General features: G+C 49.6%; 1 protein-coding gene across 6 annotated transcripts in view; it reads right to left on the bottom strand.

Annotated features, from left to right (window-relative positions):
* Positions 1-231: 231 nt before the first annotated feature.
* BCL2L1 (BCL2 like 1) overlaps positions 232-22415 on the bottom strand; it is a 51125-nt gene continuing 28941 nt past the window's right edge. For all 6 annotated transcript variants that reach the window (XM_013053424.2, XM_013053425.2, XM_013053426.2 and 3 more), the window contains exon 3: positions 232-1897. In XM_013053424.2, the coding sequence (XP_012908878.1) occupies positions 1760-1897 (138 nt within the window). In that variant the 3' untranslated portion in view covers positions 232-1759. The remainder of the gene's footprint in view (positions 1898-22415) is intronic.

A 22415-nucleotide genomic window follows, 5' to 3' on the forward strand; every position in this document is an offset into this window, starting at 1 on the left:
CCTGTTCACACATGCCCCAGTGCTCAGCACACAGCAGGTGCTCAAAAAAAACCCCATCATTGAGCAGGTGGAGAACTTCAGGCCCAAACTGAAGAAGGGACTTGTCCAAGGCCTCTCCTGACGGCAGCAGAGCCAGCTGTGGTGCCCAGCTCCCCCGCAGAACGTGCTGCCAGCCGCACAGCCCCTCCCTCCTTCCCCAGCCCCGGGCACACAAGAGCCCAGGCCCTTTGCTCACTGAGTCAACACAGTTTATTACCGAACTGCACTTTCACCTTCACACAGACTATTTCAAAGAGCTGGAACAAGTGTGGGGTGGGGGCTGGGGGGGGGGGGGACAGGTGCCCCTCAGGAGCCAGGACCCCCAGCTGGCTTCCCCAGACCAGGGCAGGGGAGGGAGCATCAGGCCGTTCAGTCTCCGGGCACCAGCTCTCCACGTGCACACGCACAGCAAGCCAGCAGCTCCTCACACATAAATACAGACACGCTTAACAAAAATAGTATATCATCTTCACAAGGAATAAAAACTAGTCTCGAATATGTACAGCAGAGAGCCCGGGATGGCCAGGGGTAGGCCGGGACCCCCAGGGATGAGACAGGCGGCCATGGGTGGAGTAGAGGAGAGGGAGGCCTGAAGGACACTGGGCCAGGCCACTCCGACCTTGGCAGCCCTGCGGCCCAGGCTGAGTGGGGGTGGAGCACACATCCGGCCAGGTAAGACTGGCCCCTCCTGCCACCCTCACCTTCATCCTGTGCATCAGGGTCTCCCTCCTGCCCTTCCTGCCTGAGGTAGGGAAGACTCTAGGGCTTCCGCAGCTGCTCCCTGTAGCTCCCCTTCACCTCTGGGCCAAGGCCCCCCAAATCCCTAGACTCCATGGGCGGCAGCCCAAGGCAAAGATGCCACAGGCTGATCTTCTTGCAGGAAGTAAGGCAGCTGAGGCCATCAACAGCTCTGGGGCACCTGCCTTGGACCCAGTTGGTCCCTCAGTCATGGTCATGGGAGCCAAGGGAGGGGAAAGGGAAAGGAACTGGGGTGGTGCTAAACTGCAAGGGCCACCCCAGCTTTGGCATGGGGCGCTTCCTGCAGCTACAGCCTCCTCCTTTCCGGGTGGGGCTGGCCTCTAGCCAGAGGCTTCTGGAGGACATGGGGGTTGGGGTCGGACTCTGGCCAGGCCAGAGGTGGGAAGGGGGTCCTGGTCCTTATTTCTTTATTCCAAGCAGCTTGAATCCCTAATTAGTCAGAAGTGGCCCCTAAGTGGCTCCTGGGAAAGTGGGGATGGAAGGGAGGGGTGCCTAGGTCCTGGGAGGGGAAGGGAATGATCAATTCTGAGGCCACAAACATCAAAACGAAGGCAATCTAGTCTCTCCTTCTGGCGAAAAAGGTCAGAAAACTCACCAGCTCCCTGGCAGGAAAGCATTCTTGGGGAGGCAAAGGGGTCGGGGGCTTCCACCAATCAGGCAGGGCCCTCCAGCTCCTAGCTACAAACACCCCCACTCCTGCCAGCTTCCATGGGGCAGATTTTGGGGAAACCTTGTGGGTTCTGAGGCCAGGAGAACTGACGTGTAGGGAAGGCAGCTCTCACAGAAGCATGGTAGATTCTAGAAAACTAACTGCAGGGGACCAGGTCTAGGCCCAACCCTGCTATGGGTATGTGGCCATAGATGGCATGTAGTGGTTCTCCTGGTGGCAATGGTGGCTGGACAAAGGGATGTGGTGGGGGTAGGACAAGGGTGGGAGGGTAAGTGGGTGGTCAGTGTCTGGTCATTTCCGACTGAAGAGTGAGCCCAGCAGAACCACGCCAGCCACAGTCATGCCTGTCAGGAACCAGCGGTTGAAGCGCTCCTGGCCCTTCCGGCTCTCGGCTGCTGCATTGTTCCCGTAGAGTTCCACGAAAGTGTCCTGCAGTGGAGAGAAGAGAAAGGAGGGTGCTGTCTGAGTCCTCTGTCAGTAATGTGGGTGGGTGGGAGAAGGGGCCCGGCCACCTGCATGCAATGGTCATTTGAAGATTTATTTATTTATTTATTTATTTAAAGACTGATTTTAGGTGATTCACAGACCTATACCCGTGTGTCAAATAATACACTTTAAAAAAAAAAAGGGTTTTATTTATTTATTTATTTGACAGACAGAGATCACAAGTAGGCAGAGAAGCAGGCAGAGAGAGGAGGAAGCAGGCTCCCCGTTGAGTAGAGCCCACTGCTTGATCCCACTGGAATCATGACCCGAGCCGAAAGCAGAGGCCTTAACCCACTGAGCCACCCAGGCGCCCCCAAATAATACATTTTATGTTAATAAAAGTTAAAAAAAAAAGATTGATTTTATTTATTTGAGAGAGAGAGAGAGAGAGACTGAGAGAGGAACACAAGAAGAGGGAGTGGGAAAGGGAGAAGCAGGCTTCTCTGCCCAGCAGGGACCCAGGACCCTGGGATCATGACCTGAGTTGAAGGCAGAGACTTAACCAACAGAGCCACCCAAGTGTCCCTGCAGCGGTGATCTGAAAAACTAAAGCCATCTATGCCCACTCTGGGCCAGATAAAGGGTTCAAGGCCGCCCTCGTTCCTGCCACCCCGCTGGGGACGGTCAACGAGCATTATTGCTGAGGTAACGAGCATTATTGCTGAGGTAACGGTGCAAAGCTGGGAAGGGTTTTGTCCAAGGTGAGCAGGCTAAAAAGTGCTACTGGAGAACCTGCAGTGGGAAAGAGGCTGGGGCAGGGAAGCCACAGGACGTTAGGTTAGTGAGAGCTGACCTGTGTGTGGTCTGGAAGCCAGGAGTTGAGTCTGTGCATAGTGTAGAACAATTAGGCCTTAGCCTTCCCGTGATGGGACTGAGGCAGGGAGGGAGAGGGGACAGGGCTAAATTCCCAGCGATTCAAGGGCAGGCCAGCTCTGGACACTACTGGGCTGTGGCTCCTTCTCCCCCTGGAGAATGGAGGGCCGGGTGATGGGTACACAGAGAGGGCAGAGTAGAGGGACAGCTACTCTGATGCAGGACTGGCATGGGATGGGGTCTGTGAGGCCAAGCCCCCCCCCCCCAAGGTGTGACTTGGGGCCCAGGAGGAGGTGAGCAACAGCCCTCAGCCCTGAGGACGTCAGGAGTGAAGCACATGATATGGGGAAGGTGGGGCTGTGGCTTAAATTACACAGCCTAGGGAGGAGCCAGCCTGTGGGGCAGGGAGAGGAGGGCTGCAGCACCCTTTAAAGGGTAAGCTTTGCACCCCATCTGTCCTTTAGTTCTCCCAACAATGCTGCAGTGCAGGCCGTCTCTCCCCATTTACAGACCAGGAACCCCTGGGCCTAGGGAGCGTGTGTGTCTAGAGTGTGAATGGATCACAGATGAATGAACACAGAGCCCATGGGTCCTCATTTCCACTTGGTCCCAACTGGCTGAGGGGTGGCTGTTCCCTCAGACAACACCTGCCATCTCTAGTTGGTTCCAAGTTCCACCAGGCCAGTCTGCTCACTGTGAGACCTGCCTGGCCCTGCTTTTGGTCTTATTAACCCACTCAGTTCACACTCCACATGGAGGATTTTTAAATCCATAGATCAGACCACGGCACGCCTGGGCTTAAAGTCCTCCCAACAGCTTTGCCTTGCACTTAGAAAGCCGTTGTCATTTCTGCTCACATCCCTGGTACCTAGCAAAATGCCATGCGCACTAAATGGCCAGGATGACTCAAACACTCCTCAATATTTATTAAGCCATTAGGAAGGCAGCAGTAAGCTAGAGCCCTTACCATAATGTTTACCAGGTATTGTGGAAACAAACAGCAGAAAAAGCCCCTCCGTTCCGACCACATCTCTCCTTCCCATCTCATCCCACGCTCTCAGCCTTCCCCAGGCTTCCCATCACATGTTGAATAAAGTCCCCACTCCTGACCATGGCCAGCGAGATCAAGAGGGACCTGCTCCCTCCTTCCCCACTGCACACTCATCACTGGCCTCCTTGCTTTTTCTTGAACATCTGCTCAGGAGCTCGCAGTTCTCCCTCCCTGGTGCACCTGACCCCAGATCACCACCTGCTTCACTCACTCTCCCCCATTTCACTCCTGAATCTGCTCAAATGTCATCTCTGTGGGAGGCCTGCTTTGGTCACCTCTTCTAAAATGATACCCATCCTCATCTCTCTCTACCTTGCTTGATTTTTTCTTCCCAGCACTTTTTATAACCACATTCGACACTTTGTTTTTGTTTTGTCTCCTGCACTGGGCGTGGCTTGACAAGTGCAAAAATCCTGTCTTGTCTCTGTATGCTCCGTGCCTGGAACAGTGTCTGGCACATACTGGTGCTCAACAAACATACGAGTCGAGTGAAGGTACTACAAGTCTGTCAAGTGCCAGGCAGTTACCCATTACCTTCACTAGGTAGATTTGAGCCCCACTGTCACACTGGATAGGGTAGACCAGTCCCCCAGCTAATAGGCAGCAGAGCTGGGATCAGAACCCAGGGCTGCTCTGTTCCAAAGGATGTATGCTATAGCAGGACACTTCCCTATGTGGTGGGGCTGGGATGATCTGTCCTGTCAGGAGGGCTAAAATGGATTCTAGGGGGGCACCTGGGTGGCTCAGTCGTTAAGCGTCTCCCTTTGGCTCAGGTCATGATCCCAGGATCCTGGGATTGAGCCCCGCATCGGGCTCCCTTTTCAGTGGGGAGCCTGCTTCCCCCCCTCTCTCCCTCTGCCCCTGCGTTATGATCCCTCTCTTGCTGTGTCTCTGTCAAATAAATAAAAATAATCTTAAAAAAATATAAAATGGATTCTAGGAAGAGGGATGAGGGGTGGGGCTCAGAGGGAGCCTTGGGTCTAGGGAGAGAAGGGCAGGGGTGTGGATATGATTCCCTATCTTTTCCCCTTCATCCTGGCTAGCCTGGGTGCTGGCGGACACCATAAGAAAATTCTTCTAAGAGTTACCATTTTTTCTGGTCCTAAGTAAAGTAGGCCCAAATGGAGTAACAAGAAAGATGGATCCACAGGGGGGCGAGTCCTGGACTATTGGGAGCATGGGAGAAGTGAGACCAAGGCCAGAAAGACCTGGCTATCCCAAGGGGCTCAATGTCTCACAAGAAACCAGGGACACTGGGGTTGCAGCCAAAGTGGGAGAGGCCTGGCTCCCTCGATGGGAACTTTCCTAAAGTAGAGGGCTGGCAGCCACAGGAAACTTTCCTCTCTGGGGCTGGGTTGGAGTAAACAGGCCCTGTCCCTGCAAGGGCACAAAGCACTCACTGTCCAGGAACAGTCATTCCAGGGTGGAGGGAACATTCTCATTTCAGTGTCATAGAGAACAAGACTCTGACCTGCCCAGCCCCTGACTCGCGCATTCCTGGCCAGGACAAACTTCATCTCTTCAGGAGCTCCTCCTCCTGGGGAAGAGGGGAGTACGGTTTCCAGAGGCTGTGGATTCTGGGGACTACTTTTGCAGACAGAACATGAGCAAAATGGGGTGTGCTATATCCGGGGCGGGTGCTGGGGAGGCAGTGGTGTGGTATATTTAGCTCAAGGTTCACACGACACACTTGGAAACAAACACAGCCATTTTCTCAGTGGGCGGTTGCCCCGGATAAATAAACAGCATTACAGGGCAGCCCAGTTCTGGAAAAGCAGAGATAAGACCAGAGCTCTTCAATGGTTCCCACTAGTTTCAGCCAGAGCTGGCATGGTGGGCAGGGGGGTGAGATCCTAAGGGTGGGTTGCAGAAAGTCTCTGATGTCACAGAGGCTTTCAGGAGACCTAGGCCTGAAGCTGTGACTGCTGACATGGGATGATCCATGCAGGGGTTTTCAGGGCCACTGGGGACAATGGCTAATGACCTCCATGGCAGGATCATGGACCCCCAGTCAGGCAGACCCCACAAGTTATTAAGGCCAACCCACCTGCCTATTCTATAGTTTCACACAGCTCAACTGTGGTTGAGTTTAGACTCAGAATCGCCTTCTGACTTGACATCAGGGCCCCTCAGAGGCAGGGGGTGGGTGGGGAGCCAAGAACCAGGGTCCCCACGAAAAGCCTAGGGTGGGACCACTCTCAAGGTCCTGCCTCCAACAAACAGTGCTGGCCAGATACATGGAACGGACCGACATGACATACTCCAAAGTGTTGCTCACCCCTCCCTGTGTGTCCTCTAACTGGTCACCCTCCCCACATCATCTTCCTCGGTACCAACCCCTCCTCAGCTTATGGGACTCTACAATGAGTGTCTCCTTTGTGTTTGCAGGGTTTGGGACTCTCACTCACACCATAAATATTTCTGGAGTGCAAACCCTGCTCCGAGCCCAGCACTGAAGACACAGCAGTGAACAAGACGAACAAGATCTACTTTTTCAGAGCTTACGCTCCAGTCTGCACGCTCTCCATGGAGGGCGATCTCTGCCAGTGGGGCAAAGCAAAAAATTCCTGGACACTACAGTGGTTTGCGGTGTTCCATGGGGCCACAGCACATAAAGAGGTACAGAGTACAGCTGTGGTATTCAAGTGTCATGGGAAGGCAATTAGGACAAGAATGTAGAAAAAGATGCCTTGGGGGTGGGCTGGGGATAAGAAAAACAGGTTGAGAAACACTGTCCTAGTGGGAAGCAGAGAGAATACGGAAGGAGACAATTTCAGAGATGATGGGGTTTGAAGACTGTAAGTCATGGGGAGGTGACAGAGAACACCTGGGACGGACTGATACGGGAGGAATGGTCAGAAAAGGTCTCCCCAGAGAAGTGAAGTTTGAGCGGAGTGAGAGCTGAAAGTCAAGGTGGCAGTGGCTAAGGGAGGATCAAAAATCTTGGGTAAAAAAGAGCACGTTTCGCAGTAGCAACAAGTGCAAAGGCCCTGAGGTGAGAGTGGGAGGCAGAGTGTCCCTGAACTGAGACCAACTGGTGTGTCAGTTTCCCCGCCTCGGTCTGGGGGCTCAGTGTAGGCAGGGACCAAGTCTGACCCATGTCTGCAGCCAGGCCTGTCCAGAGAGGCACAGGCGGACTACAGTTAGATCTCTGCCCAGAGGCCAACTGAAGAACGCAGGCCACAACAATTCCCCTAAGGCAGGCCCTGCCCCCCAACCTGCCAGGGGCTGAAGCACAGTGCTTACTTGAGTCTGATCAGTCCTCTGACGCCCACCCTTCTCTCTCACCTCGGTTTCCATGCAGCTTCCTAATGTGACCTTGAGCAGCCCAGTATCCTTACTTGCTAAATAATAATAATATAATAACAAGTGCTATTATGGCAACTGACCTTCATTACACACTTGAATGCTTTAGTTGTGTTGAGCACTGAGCTAAAGCACTTTACCTTGACTAGGCCATATTCCCTGATTCCATGTATAACCACATTCATTTGAGTCATTTTTTGGTCCTATGACTGTGTCTGGTTTTGCCCTCTTCTCTAGAACCTGATGCTGTACCTGGAGCATGGCAGATGCCATTCTTAATGAATCTATTTTATAACTTTTAAAAAGGATTTTATTTTTAAGTAATCTCATACCCGACATGGAACTTGAACTCACAACCTTGAAGTCAGGAGTCACACGTTCCACCTACTGAGCCAGCCAGGTGCCCCTGTAATTTTTTTTAAGCAAGCTCTATGCCCAACATGGGGCCTGAACTCACAACCCCAAGATCAAGAGTCGCATGCTCTACTGACTGAGCCAGCCAGGTGCCCCCTAATTAAATCTATTTTATTTTTTAAAATTTATTTATTTAAACATTTTATTTATTTACTAGAGAGAGAGGGGAAGAGAGAGCAGAGTGGGGTGAAGGGAAGAGGGAGAAGCAGAGCAGGGAGCCTAATGTAGGACTTGATCTCAGGACTCCAGGATCATGACCTGAACCGAAGGCAGTTGCTTAACCAACCGAGCCACCCAGACACCCCTAAATTTTTTTTGTGGAAGATTTATTTGAGAGAGCATGCTAGCTCACACAAATAGGGCGGGAGTGGGGCGGGGGAGGAGTGGTGGTACAGAGGGAGAAAATTTCAAGCTCAGTCCCTGCTGAGCACAGAGCCTGATGCTGGGCTGCGGAGCTCCATCCACAACCCTGAGATCCTGACCTGAACTGAAATCAAGAGTCAGATGATCAACCAACTGAGCCACCCAGGTGCCCCTAAATGAATCTGTTTTAGATGAACATTTAAATGAAGGACTATTTTCATTTAACCCCCTAACATTTATCAATGTCCTTGCTCTACAGATGTGAAAATGAACGCTTCCAAGTTCACCCACCCTCTATCTAGGAAATGGTAGGACTGGGATTTGTCTGAGTTCTGACCTCTTGCTCATTCTGATGTCTGATCCTGCCAGCTCAGTCCCTGCTGTCCCTACCCACAGAGAACCTAACCTACACAGTAGCAGTGGCAGCAGATGCTTCCTGAGCACTTACCCTGCACGGAAAGCACTCTTCTTCTCAGCCCTTTCGGAAGATCAGTTCATTGAAGTGTCTTGCACTGCTGGGCAGTGGGTACTGCTGTTAACCCATCATACCGCTGATGGACCTGCAGCCCTCAGATCATCTGTGACTTGCCTGAGGTCACACAGTGACAGGGTTGCCTGCACAGGCAGTCTGGCTCCAGTGTCTGCTTCCAACCTCCAAAAAGGGACTGTGTTCACTTTCAAAACGATGATAATTTTCAAGGCCCCATAGTGGGCCAGGTGCATTCACTTCTCATACTGGAGGACCCTGGCCTACATCCGGGTAAAAACTGAGGCTCAGAGATACCAAGAGACCTGCTCAAAGAGGGTATGTAGGGAAGTCAGCTGCAAGGTCCAGTATATGTAGCAGCAAACCCCATATTCCTCAGGCCAGGGCTATAGCCTGAGTTCCTCTAGGAGGGGGAAGGTTGCCCGAGGCCACTAGCTGAATGAATGAGCTCTGGCCCCCAGCCAGCTGAGAGGAACTGGGTGCCACAGGAAAAGGATGTGACGAAGACCAGGAGGGAAAGTGAAACCCTTCCGTCCTGCTTCAGTGGGGGGAACAAGTGCTTGTGCCAGACGGGCCCTTCCTTCCTCTAGGGTGACTCTGGATGGCCCAGGCCCACCACTTCCTTCCTGCTTGGTTATTTTGGGAAAGAGGTAGGTGGAGAAGAGGAAGGGGCTCCTTGCAGCCCGGGGAAAGTGCCAGCGCTGTACATCAGCTCTGTACCTTGCCTTGGCCTTGTCATGGCCCACGAGCAGGCCATGAGTTACTTGCAGAGTCACTTTCTGTTGCTAGCCTCAGTTTCCCTGAGGGAGAGGCTGATATATGCCTGCCAAAGAGATAAATGAGGCCTTGTTAGGAGATCCCTGGGAGATGGCAGGAAGTGGGGATGGGGCAAGTGGAGAGGCCTTATCACTCTCTTGGCAGGGAGGTGCAGGCGGAGACTCGGAAGAAGTGAGGTTTGTGGTTGGAATCCACTTCCCTTGGCTTTCCCGGGGGGGTGGGGAGCTGTTGGCCTCAGCCATGTGAGGGGTGGGGGTGGATTTGGATGTGGGAATTTAGAGAGGCAGCCCAGTTAGGGCAGAGGCAGAGATGGGTGACCACACTATGCTAGGGCAGCGCCAGTCCATCTAGCCCAGCTGTGGGCACCAAAGCAAGCCTCTCCACTTTGGAGCCTCAGTTTCTCCTACTCCAACCCCCCAAGGCAGTGGTGGTAAGATCAGGAGATGAAAGCACTTAGTAAAGCAGGGTGACCTCTGCGTTAACTGGCTGAAGTTGGTGTCATGCGGCGGGGGGAGGGGGGGACACGACTCAAGCCATTTGGGCTTTAGGGAATATTTGGAGACATCCTCACAGCAAACTTCAAGTTAATCGTTTTCCAACTCTGCCCGTCAGCTGCTAGCTTCTCCTCCCCCGCCTCCTCCCTCACCATTAGTTCTCAGAAGCTAAGCCTGACAGATGTGCTCATTTCTCAGAAAAGGAAGTGGTTGTGCCGGGAGGAGATAACACCTCCGCTGGGGAATTGAGAAAGCTATCAGGCCCAGCAGTACGTGTGGGCTCTCCACCTCCTCAGCTCAGAGCCAGGATGCCAGTCTTACGGGCAGAGAGAGACAACTCAGAAAAGCATTTACTGGAGCACAGATGCTTATGTAGGGGTTCACAACCTCTTTCCCTGGGAGTGATGACTGATATTTACTGAGCACTTACCATGTACCAGGCATGGTGCTAAGAGCTTAGTTCTGGACACGAATTTACTTAATCCATCGGATAACCCACAAAGTGTTATTGTTATTTTCCATGTTTCAGATGAGGAAAGGTGGGCAGAGAGGTCAAGGGACCCTCCCAAGGTCATTATAGTTCATAAATGGCAGAGCTGGGATTTGTATGCGGCAGTCTGGCTCCAGAGCACAGCACTTAATGGCTCCTGGGAGGCAGCTACATGCTCATATGCATGCGTTCTCTGGGATTCCGAGGCCTCCCGCATCTCAACTCTCTCCTCTCACCCTGATGATGCTGTATTTTTCTCATGAGTAGATGGCCACAGCCTTTCATTCTTCTCCCAGTGTCCTGGGTGAGGACCAAGGCTCACACTTAAGAAGAGTCAAGAGACTCAAAGTGATCTTATAACATAATCATCCAACTTCCCACGTGATACACAAGCTCATTCCTAACATCCTCATTTCCTAGACAGGGTTTGGAAAGGTGGAGTGCTAAGGTCACATAGTAGTTCTTTTCACTCCAGATGGTCCATACTCGTGGGAGTTCACAGTCATCTCTAGGGCATCTCTGCTTGCACACTTGCACAGCACTTCGCTCTTGGACAGCTCTCTGAGAAAACATTTGCCTCTTTCACTCTACCTCCCCCCACTGGCTGGCATCAAGTTTGGTCCTCTTTCTCTGCCGCTTTCCTCCAACTCTGTCCCGAGGGCTACTCAAGAAGTCTGAGGAAGCTTTGCCGGCCTTCCTCTGCACCTGGACCAGGTTGTGCTCCTCTCCCAGCAGAACTTCCTCACTGGTAAAGTGGCAGGGCTACCTGGATGAAGCCAAGGCTGGTGACAAATTAACTTCTATTTCTCTACTGAGCTGGGCTGCCAGAGCAAAGAGTAGGCAGGTACCCAGTAAGTCTTGCAACGAGACTTATGACGTGTTGGCTTTGGACATCATCTATAAAATCGAGATTAAAGATGTGCTTATTTCACAAGAACACCATGAGGATTTGACAGTAATACACAATAGGCTCTTACAACTCTGCAGGGCACAGAGCAGACTCTGAATAAATGTTGGCTATTATGACTGTTCTTATTAGACCAGGGCTCAACTTCCATCTTAAGAGCTTTGTCCAGGGTCTGTAAGACCCTGCAGGATTTCCTCAGCTTTTTCTAGGGCCAGACTGCTTCATTCCTCATATATCATGTTCTCTTCAGCCTCAGGACCTTAGCCCATGCTGATCTCTCTGCCAAGGTCTCTCCTATTTATCTCTTAAGTCTTCACCTCCAAGTCATTCTTCAAGGAGGACTCCTGCTTTCCACCTCCTGGGCTCCTTGAGCTCTCTTGCCAGTTTGTTGAGCTGTTTATTTTTTAACTGTTTTTGTTTACATTCTGGTTAACATACAACGTAATATTAGTTTCAGGTGTACAATATAGGGCTTCAGCACTTCCATACATCACCCTGTGCTCCTCATGACAAGTGTACTCCTTAACAGGTCACCTGTTCCACCCCTCACCCAACCTTCAGTTCTCTATATGTTTCTTGGTTTGCCTTTCTCTCTTTCCTCTATGATCATTTGTTTCTTAAATTCCACACGAGTGAAATCATATGGTATTTTTTTCTGACTTATTTTGCTTTGAGCTGTTCATTTTTGCCCATGAGCTCTGTCTCTCAGGCCTAGCCCAGTGCTGAGCCCAGAGAAGGTGCAGATGAGTATAGCTGACTATGCAGATAGTGAGGAGGGTAGGGAAGAAAGGCCAGTTCCCTCTCTCTCTATCCCTATCCTCACTGCCTGGCAAAACTAGGGGGCGGCCCTGAGATACCAGGTGATTGGGCAGGGTGACTAGGACTCCCCAGATAACAAGTTCTTCCAGGCTCAGGGAGGGGGACAGGAAGTTTATGGAAAGGTTCTGGAAAAGGCATCTTTTGCATTATGTTGAGGCAACAGGCAGAAGGTACTGGGGCCAGCAACCTACAAAGAATAGGGATTGGTCTCTAGGGCCAACCCTCTTCCTAAAACTGTTTCCTTCTGGGGTCTATGCCTCCAAGTACTCCATGATCCAAAGGAGCCATTTGCTTCTTATTTCCACCCAAAGCTATCTCCATCATCTCATCTGGTGCTGTGAACGATGCTGCATGCTGTTAAGAAGGGAACACTAGGCAGAGTCAGCAGATGTGGATTTCGTGTCCCAGCACTATCACTGGCTTGCTTATGTTGAGTCTGTTCTCCTATCTGGGATACGAGGAAAGTCTGGGACTTCCCCCAGCTGTAAAATGAAGGGGATCATCCCAAGCACTCCTACTAGTGCTGTAGCACAAAGAGGATGTAAGTGGCTCAAACACGGGCGCCTGAGTGACTACCTGAGTTCTGTCTCTGAAGGGTATTCAGCAGACCCAGTAGTTAGCATGGAATATAAGAGGCAACGTTCTGGTGAGGACATGTTGCCATAACAAGAGTCTGATCCTTCTCCACCTCGAGGCCTGCTAAGTCTTGCCCTCAAACCTGTAGGATTCTAAGGGAAAGGGCAATGGGTACATCTGTGACCCAGGGCAAGCTCCTCAGAGAGGCCAGATCCTGCCGGACTCTGCCCCTGCGGCCTCAACCTCTTCACCCCAGCACCACCTCCAACTAGTCCAAACAAGTCCCGGGTATTTTCAGCCACCTTTATCTGATCGGAAATGTTTGGAATTCCACAGCAGAAGGCAACAGCTCTGGAGGATTTGAGAAAGGGAGCAAATCCCTGTAACACCCTTCCCTCCCCTCTATACATATGAATGCGCGTGCACAAGCACATGCACACACACACACACTCTCTCTCTCTCTCTCTCTCACTTAAGTAACCAAGAACTCAGAACTGAAGGTTGCTGCTGGGTTGCATTTCCTCCATTCTGGTTCCTTCTAGTCTTCTCAGTTCATCCCCACCCAAGTCCATCAGTCACCTCAAGGTACAGAATAGCAAGAAGCCCGAGATGGTGCTAGAGCCAGCCGGACTATCTGCAGCAGGGCGATGCAGGGGGTGGGGGGCCAGCAGGAGGTCTGCTGTTAAGTCAATACCCAGAGTACCCCTAAACTGCAAAAGATCACCACCAGGAGGCCCCAAAGCAACTTGCTGTCCCACCTGATGTGACGTGTGGATCACTCAAGAATTCATGGGTCATGATCCTGTGGTTCTACCTAGCTCAACTCCTTCCCTAAACAGATGGAAACTGAGACCCACAGGAGGGAAAGGGACTCCTCTGCAAGGCCTCCTGCCTCCTGGAGGATGGGCTTTGGCCTCAGCTCTATGACTGCCTACCTGACGGACCTGGGCAAGACCCTTTACCTCCCCAGGCCAGAATTCCTGGCTGTAAAGTGACAGCACTGTGGGGCACATGTGTGGCTCAGTCGGTTGAGCTTTGGACTCTTGATTTTGGCTCTGGCTGTGATCTCAGGGTCAGGAGATGGAGCCTGCATCAGGCTCTGTACTCAGCAGGGAGTCGGCTTCAGACTCTCTCTCCCTCTCCCTCCGCCACACCCGCATCCCACCCGCAGCCGCCAAGTGCACATTCTTTCTCTCACATAAAAAAAAAAGGGGGGGAGAGCACTGTGCTTACATCACAGGCTTGGCAGCAAGAAGTAAATGGTTCACAGAACTTAATAAAGATTGTGTGGCCTCATTTGTAGTTCCAATGGTGCATCTCAATTTTTACAGCTACAAACAAACACATAACACAGCTAATATCTACCAAGCTCCTGCTTGAATTCTCAAACCTTACAAGTAACCGCTGTCCCCATTTTACTAACTAGGAAGCTAAGACTCAGAAAGGTGATGAGATTTTGCCTAAGATGACCAGCTACTGAGTGAAGGGGTCTGACCCCAGAGCATGTTAAATTTGCCAGTGCAACAGGACAGATGCAGAGCGATGTTACTAAAGCTCTTCCTTCCTTCCCCCTTTCATCCTTGCACCTGCCCACTATTTCATGAGGATCTGCTATTTTGGGGCCCTAGAAGTCAGAGATAATTCTGAGGACAGGGAAGAGAAGAGTCATGCTCCCTGGGTCCCTGGGTGCTTTGTGGGTGGGAAAGGGAGAGGTGTGCTGTGCCTCCAACCCAGCCTCTGCAGGGCCAGTCTCTCCCTTTATCTGCCATTATCTTGGAAATGAAAGTGATGCCAAGCAGCTCTGGTGGAGCTCTTATCTGAGTTTTCTAAGACAGATCATGACCCCTTTGTGGACTGAGCTGTGAGGTTGCAGGAAGGACCAGACAAGTTGCCCTGCTAGCTCAGGGCACTCATTCATTCCACAAATATTTATTATAAAGTACCCACTAAATGCCAGGCACTATGATAAGTACTGGGGATAAAGCAGTGACTGAATCAGATGAAATTTCCCACCTGCAGAGTTTATAATTTAATGGGAGGAGACAGGCAATAAATGTATGCGTCAGATGGTGATACGTGCTAAAAAGAAAAATAAGTGAGAGAAAAGGTTAGACAGAAACATGGAAGAGGGGAGGATTAGAACTCTATAGTCAGGGAAAGCTTCCTGAGGAGGTGACATCATATCAGAGCCCTGAATGAAGTGAGTGTATAGGCTCACAATGATCTGAGGAAAGCAGTGGGAAGAACAACTGCAGAGGCCCCAAGGCAGGAACACAGGCACTCCAGGAATGTCAGTGTGACTACAGTGAAGCGAATGGTAGCAATGCGATCTGGCAGTAGCCAAGGGACTATGCAGGGCCCTGAATGCCATTTAAGAACTTAGTTTTGTCCTTTGAATGACATGGGAACACAACAGGCGACATGCTCTAATGTTGTTGTTGTTGTTGTTTTTTTTTAAGATTTTATTTATTTATTTGTCAGAGGGAGAGAGAGTGAGCATGAGCAGGAGGAGCAGCAGGCAGAGGCAGAAGCAGACTCCCTGCCAAGCAAGGTTGCCGGATGTGGGACTAGAACTCTGGGATCATGGCCTGAACCGAAAGCGGCAGATGCTTAACCGACTGAGCCACCACGGTGTCCCACTTTGTTTTTAACAGGTTTCCTCTGGCTGCTGGGTGGAGACCTCCAGGGTCAAGGGTGGAAGCAAGAAGTCTGTGAGAAGGTGATATAGTCATCCAAGAGAAATACGATAGCAATTTAGCCAGGATGGTGCCAGGGAGGCTGATGAGGAGCAGTCAGATTCAGTATTTATTTTTAAAAGTAGAGGGGTGCCTGGGTGGCTCAGCTGGTTAAGCACCTGCCTTTGGCTCAGGTCATGATCTCAGGGCTCTACAATTGAGCCCCGCATCAGGCTCCCTGCTTGGCAGGGAGTCTGCTTCTCTCTCTCCCTTTTCCCACTTCATGCTCTCTCTCTCCCCGCTGCTCACGCTCTGAAATAAATAAATAAGTAAATGAATGAATGAATGAATAAAATCTTTAAAAAGAGCTGAGGTTGGTAGAGCATATGGTTCTTGATCTCAAGGTCATGAGTTCAAGCCCCACTTGGGTATATAGCTTACTTTAAAAAAAGAAAGAAAAAAAAGAAAGAAGTAGAGCTGCTGATGGGACTGGTTGTGGGCTCAGAGAATTGCTAGTCTCTCTGGCCTTGTTTCTCACCTACCAAAGGCAAGGCAAAAGGCCTCTAAAGAATTTTTTTCCAGATTGATAACTATGGGAACTCTGGGATGAAGAGAGACAAAAATCATTTCTCCCATGGAAGCAAAGCTATTTGCTCTCCAGGCCCTAAAGGGTGGATGGATGGCAAGGAGAGGAGGAAGGCAGGGGCTGCCCAGAAACAAAGGAAGGGCAGGGGCTGCCAGGCCTGGGTGGATGGAGGTAAAGCTACTTTGCTTTACGTTAAGAGAACAGGGGCATCAGAGCTGTGCCGTGTCCAGGACGTACAAGGCAGAAGGAGCCCAGTGGGTGAGGTAGTGAATGAGGCAGTGCCTGCAGGCCAGGATGCGTGCAAGAACTTCCCAAGTCGTTTCAAGGGGTAAGCCTGACCCAAGGTATTCATCTCCTGTCATTCCTTCTGCATTAATCACATTCTAGGCTGAGGCTCCAGTTCCCATGCTTCATGAACTGATGACTGCCCAGTCTGCAATCACCAAAGCAGCCTTTTAGGGCTGAAAGGAAGCACCGACACATCTGGTCCACTCTCTCCACAATTTCAGCCATCATGGTTTTGGCCTTATCCATATATCACTGTTCTTATTAACATTTTCCTACCAATTGATTCAATTAAAAATATGTAAATAAATGTACTGAAAATTCTCAACCCTGTCTCCACTCCCAAAAGAACCCTTTCTGTAATCTTTTCCCTTTTATTTATTATTTATTAAATTTTTATTTTAAATTTCTACACCCAATGTGGGGTTCAAATTCACAACCCTGAGATCAAGGCTGCATGCTGCACTGACTGAGCCAGCCGGGTGCCATTGCAATCTTTCCCCCTTTTAGCAAATGGTGGTAGCTTCACCCTTTCAGGTGCTGAAGCCTGGAACACCTTGGAGTCATCGCTAAATCCTTCCTGGTTCTAGTCTGTTAGCAAATTCCTTTGAATTTATCCAGAATCTCACCACTTCTCACCACCTCCACCGCAGACATTTGGTTCAAGCCAATGCCATCTTCTGCCCACAGTGTTACAACAACCTCCTTCCTGGCCTCCCAGCTTCTCACCTCCCACTATGGTCCTTCACCAGAACAGCCACATTCTGTCTAATCAAAATACTCCACTGCCTTCCCACTTCACCCCGAGGAGGAGGCAGTGTCCCACCATGGCTCACATAAACCTTCACCTTCTACCACCTTCTCCTCTGTTCACTCTGTTCTAGCCACACTCACCTCTTCTGCTCTTCCTCAAACTTGCCAAGCTCATCCTTCTTAGCTTGGGGCCTCTGTAGTTGTTCCCTCTGTCTGGAATATTCTTACTGCAGATTGATAACATGTTTTTTCCCTCAGATCATGTATATCTCTGCACACGTGCCTCCTCCTCAGGAAAGCCCCTCCCAATCACTCTTTATTTAAAACAAGAAACAAAAGGGACGCCTGGGTGGCTTCAGTCAGTTGAGCATCTTCCCTCTGCTCAAGTCATAATCCCGGGGTCCTAGGATCAAGTCCTGCATCAGGCTCCTTGCTTGGCAGAGAGTCTGCTTCTCCCTCTGTCTGCTGCTCCCCGTGCTTGAGTTCTGACAAATAAATAAAATCTCTAAAAATAAATTTAAGAAAAGAAAAGAAACGAAACGTACCCCCCCACAAATGGTGCCTCGCCACTGTCCATTCCCCATGATCACTCTATCTTTTTAGACTATAAACTTCAGGAAGGCAAATATTCACAGTAGCTAGAACAGTGCATGGCATGGAGTAAGATACTTAGTAAATATTTGCTAAATGAATAAATGAAATGAAAAGGCAACATATGTTATTGCCACTGTAACTAGAACACCAGTATCATTTGCCACATATGGAAATCAACATAAAATAAAAACACTGACTATTAGAAAAATGTCTATTTGCAATTATCATATGATCTCCCTGATATGAGGAATCTGAGAAGCAACGTGGGGAGTTTGGGGGGTAGGGAAGGAAAAAATGAAACAAGATGGGATCAGGAGGGAGACAAACCGTAAGAGACTCTTAATCTCACAAACAAACTGAGGGTTGCTGGGGGTAGGGGGGGGTAGGGAGAGGGTGGTTGGGTTATGGACATTGGGGAGGGTTATGTGCTATGGTGAGTGCTGTGAAGCGTGTAAGCCTGACGATTCACAGACCTGTACTCCTGGGGCAAATAATTTATTATATGTGAATAAAAAAATAAATTAAAAAAAAGAAAAAGAAAAATGTCTATTTGCATATCACCTATAAGTTACCTTGAAGGTCAATGGTACATGCATTGGTCTTGGTCCCACACTTTTACAAAAGAGACACATGAGGTCCAGGGCAGGAAAAAGCTCAGGACAGAAGCAGCCAGCTAGTTGGAGGTCAGTCCAGAGCAGCCATGCTAGTAACCCCTCAGTGCCTTGAAACCACAGCCCCCTGCCCCCAAAGAGTACACAAAGTGACTAAGTTCTTGGGAAGGGTATAGTAGGTTGAACCAACAGAGCCTGAGAGAGGGGCCAGGAAAGCTCTTCTCCGGGCCAGGCATAGAACTGGAGGTTCTGTTGGAGAGAACAAAGAGGAGGCCAAAGAGGAGTCTGCCAGGCTGGAGGAGTCTCATGGGGCTGCACTGTGGGGGACGGGCACGCACAAACCTGTAGGTGAGGTCCATGGAGACCAGACAGCTGAGAGCAGAAATGAAAACAGGCTGGGTCCCAAAGGGTAGCAGCTTCAATCCCGTAAACACCAGACAGGCATGGGGGTTCAGGTGCAGGACTGAGGCCCAGCTGAGCTCAGGGGGTTGGATGGGACCTTCCCCTCCCCGCCCCCGTCAGTGATGATGACTCTAAGCTGAGTGGAGCAGAGACACTGCCAATCGTGCCACTAGTCACAGCTGACAGCAGACGTTTAGGGGGAAGAGACAAAGAGCTACCCTCATAGTCCCCACATCCCAGATGGTCTTCTCCAGCACCCACTGAAGTCCAGCCAGCTCCACCCACATGGGCCCTTGAGGATTCAATCCCTGTTTGGAGGGGAACATCCTTTTCCTATTCTCATGGGGTTTAGCAAACATGGCTGCAGGTGCAGGGTGTAAAGCTACTGCTATTGTAACTGCCAGGCCAGCAATGCCTGACCTACATCTCCATGGTTGGTTGCATGCAAAGAAAAATACCAGGGATTTCCGTTGGTGTTCACCAGATGCAGCTGCCAAGGGAAGGTGGGCCTTCTGAAGGCCTGCTATGAGCAGGGCGGGACAAATAGTGGGCGGGCTGGGAGAGATGAGGTGGCTGGCTTCTAAATTATTTTCTTGCTCTGAGGGCCTCTTTAGATTTCAGAGACTATCAAATGTTTATCTTTTTTCTACCAAGGTCTTCCACTGACGCTTCTTCCCCCTCCTCTTCTAGTACACTGCCCTAAGATTTGGGGGAAAAAAGAGATAGAGAAGGAGAGAGAGAATACGAGATTCTATTTGGGAAAAAAAAACCTCCCCAAACTAAACAGTTGTCCCAATTGTAAATTATTGGCACTAGAGTGAGGCTTTTTAGATCTGCACGGGAAATAAGCAATTGGGAAGTTTTGCATGGCAGCATAAAAAGGCCCTGGGTATTCGGAGTCAGGACACATGACTCTTACTCTCGCTCTGCGGTGGTTCCATTTGGCTGCAGACATGTCAACTGAGGACCCTTGGCCTCACTTTCCTCATCTGCCAAGTATAGACAAAGGACCAGATGATCTCTCTGGCTCCAAAGTGCTGAGATCCTATCCTAGGCCTTCATTTTGAGCCCTCTCAGGGGTTTAGGGTTGTGTAAGGAAAACACTCTCTTAGACAAGAGACTCAAGTTCTAATCGCAGGGTTACCTTTTATTAACTTACTGTGTGATCTTGGGCAAGTCACTTCACTTTCTTCCTATGTAAACCAATGACTTGAAAGTGCACTGAAGAAAAGCACCACAGGACCTCTGGTGTTATTATGTCTCCCTTATGTCATTCATCCCTTAGCATATGCTTGCTTCCCAAAGTGCTTGTTCTTTACTTGGAATAGCCCCAGTTTGCAAACCTTAAGATCCCAGAGACACAAAATGGAGGAGATATGGGGTTCAAACCCAGGACTATCTGCAGAGACTGTTCTCCCAATATAGAGACGTGGAGGATGGCATGAATGGTGGAAAGGGCTTGGGATTGAAAGTTAGAAGACCCCAGTTCCCTCGATGGTAAGAAGACTCTCTGCTTTCTAGCACAGTTGAAGACTCAATGAGATAATGTGTGGATACAAAGTAGTACTAGACAAACCTTAATGATCCTGTGCTATTACTTTATGACCCAAGCCTGGGTTTCCCCACATTCAAAAGGAGAGCTTAAAGTGCAAGCCATAATATCTTAGGAATATTACAGCTCCACATCTTAGCCTTTTATCCTACATTTTGACCTCCCTTCTTATCCATATGAGGCCCATCCTTCCAGACTCCCTTTACCTGGAGACCCTAGGCCACCTGGCATAGAGCACATAGTGCTCTGCCCTCTGAGGCCATCCACGGAGGGCTCAGAGTCCTTGTTCTGACATTTATTTGCTGTACAACTCTGGGCTAATCACTCAAACTCTGAGTCTCAGAGTCCATGTTTATAAAATGGGCAGAAGACTTATCCTCTCTCCTATGAACTCTTCTGATCCTTTTAGTTTTTCCCATTTACTTTGGTATTTGTGGTCTTATCATCTGAATTATTGAGAGCTAGGGCCTGTATTTTATACTCCTCTCTCACTGAAGTAGTGAGCACATGACAGGTGTTCAAAGAACACGTGTTACACAATTGGCAGATGAGTCCTTTCTGACGTAGTATCAGTGGGGGCCATCACCAACCCTGAAGCATCACGTGGCAGCCTACTCTTTGGTTACCTTGTGCTAAGCATTGGCGGTAGGGGTGGGCGATATAGGGTAAATGGAAGCTAAAGGGCCATTTCCTCTAAAGCTTTCAGCATGAACTGGAGAAGCCAGAGTCACCTTCTGAGAGGGCACCAAACAATATGGACAATTAGAAGAGGCAGAGAGAGCCAAGGGAAACCCATGGACACCAGAGTGAGTGAGTGAGGGCTTGTGAGCCTAACAGACTGGATTTGGATTCTGTTCTTATTAGCATTTGACCTTGGGACTATCATTTAACTTGTTTTATTCCCTCTTTTCTAATCTGGACAATGGGAACAACAGTATGTTTCCCTGGCCTTTTAGAAAGCATCTTACACATGGTAGGTACTCAACAAATTGCAGCAACTATACTGTCATTAGTATTATTTATCTTAGATGGGTTTTGTCTATGCGCACCTCTAACAGGTGAGCATAGAACCAGTGACTTATGGCTCTGCATAGCAAGTGGAACTCTGGATGAGGAAAGTTCTCTTAACAGAATCCTAATGAGATCTGGACATTCTTTCCATGGAAGGGAGGCAGCTGAGTACATACCATAGGTCTTAAATGGACATATGTGGGTCTCCCCTGGGGACTCCAGAACTTTACGGCTGTGTGTTCTTTTGGACAGTTAGTTTTCTCTGAGCCTGATTCCTCACCTATGTTAGACTCTGAGACCCTATGCTATTTCTCCTGAGAGACAGTCAAGGGTCTTCTTCTTCTTCTTCTTTTTTTAAAAGATTTTATTTATTTATTTGACAGAGAGAGATCACAAGTAGGCAGAGAGGCAGGCAGAGAGAGAGGGGGAAGCAGGCTCCCCGCTGAGCAGAGAGCCCAATGTGAGGCTTGATCCCAGGACCCTGGGATCATGCCCTGAGCCGAAGGCAGAGGCTTTAACCCATTGAGCCACCCAGGGGCCCCTCAAGGGTGTCCTTTAAGAGCACAGGTGTTAAGAGGATTCAAACCTGCGGTTAAATCCTGCTTTGCCACTTACTAGTTTGGGTCAGTGGCCATGGCACACTATTGAACCTTTCTGAGCTTTAGTTTTCTCATCTAAAAACCTTTCTTCTTGGGTTCCTTGTGGTTTTTACCAGATAACATGCTTGTGCTTGCTTGACATACAGTAACAATTTTATTTGATACATGAAAGTGTTATCTTTTGTATCCAGTACTTGGCACTGGAAGGCACTCTAATAAATGTGTTGAATCAAACCCAGCCCCAGTGTAAGGGGTGCAGAGAGAAAAGATGCTCCTGTAAAGTGGCACCACTGCCACACACCCAGGTTAACAATATCTATCAAAATCATTAAGTGCACACATCCTTTGTCCCTGCAATTCCACTTCTAGGAATTTATCCCCCACGAGCACCCTATACTCACACATGGGCCCAATGACAAATATGACATGGATATTCACTATCACTATTATAACTGCAAGAGACTGCAGAAAAAGGGCCTACCCATGGGACCTGGTTAAATACAGGACAGTGCCATGTATGGAATAATATGCAGCTATCAAAAAGAATGAGAAACCTCTTGATGGACTGATACTGAATGATCTCTGAGACACTGTCAAGTGAGAAAAATCAAGGCACCAAACTGTGTGCATCAGTGCCTGACTATCTGTGTAAAAACTGGATGAAACATACAGGTATTTGCTTGTGTCTACCAAGGCTATTTTCCCAGGGAGGGAACTATAGCTAGGAGACATGGGTAAGAGAGAGACCTTTTGAATTTTGAACCACATGAATATATTACCAATTCTAAGAAAATATATCAAAATTTAAGAGCAAGAGAGGAGGAGTTTGACTCTCCCATGAGAAGCATTTGGGACTCCCCAGAGACTGACGCTCTGGCCAGTTATTACACTGTGAG

Source organism: Mustela putorius, unplaced genomic scaffold, assembly GCF_011764305.1.
Source record: "Mustela putorius furo isolate JIRA1106 unplaced genomic scaffold, ASM1176430v1.1 tig00000743_pilon_pilon_pilon, whole genome shotgun sequence".
Taxonomy (NCBI): Eukaryota; Metazoa; Chordata; class Mammalia; order Carnivora; family Mustelidae; genus Mustela; species Mustela putorius.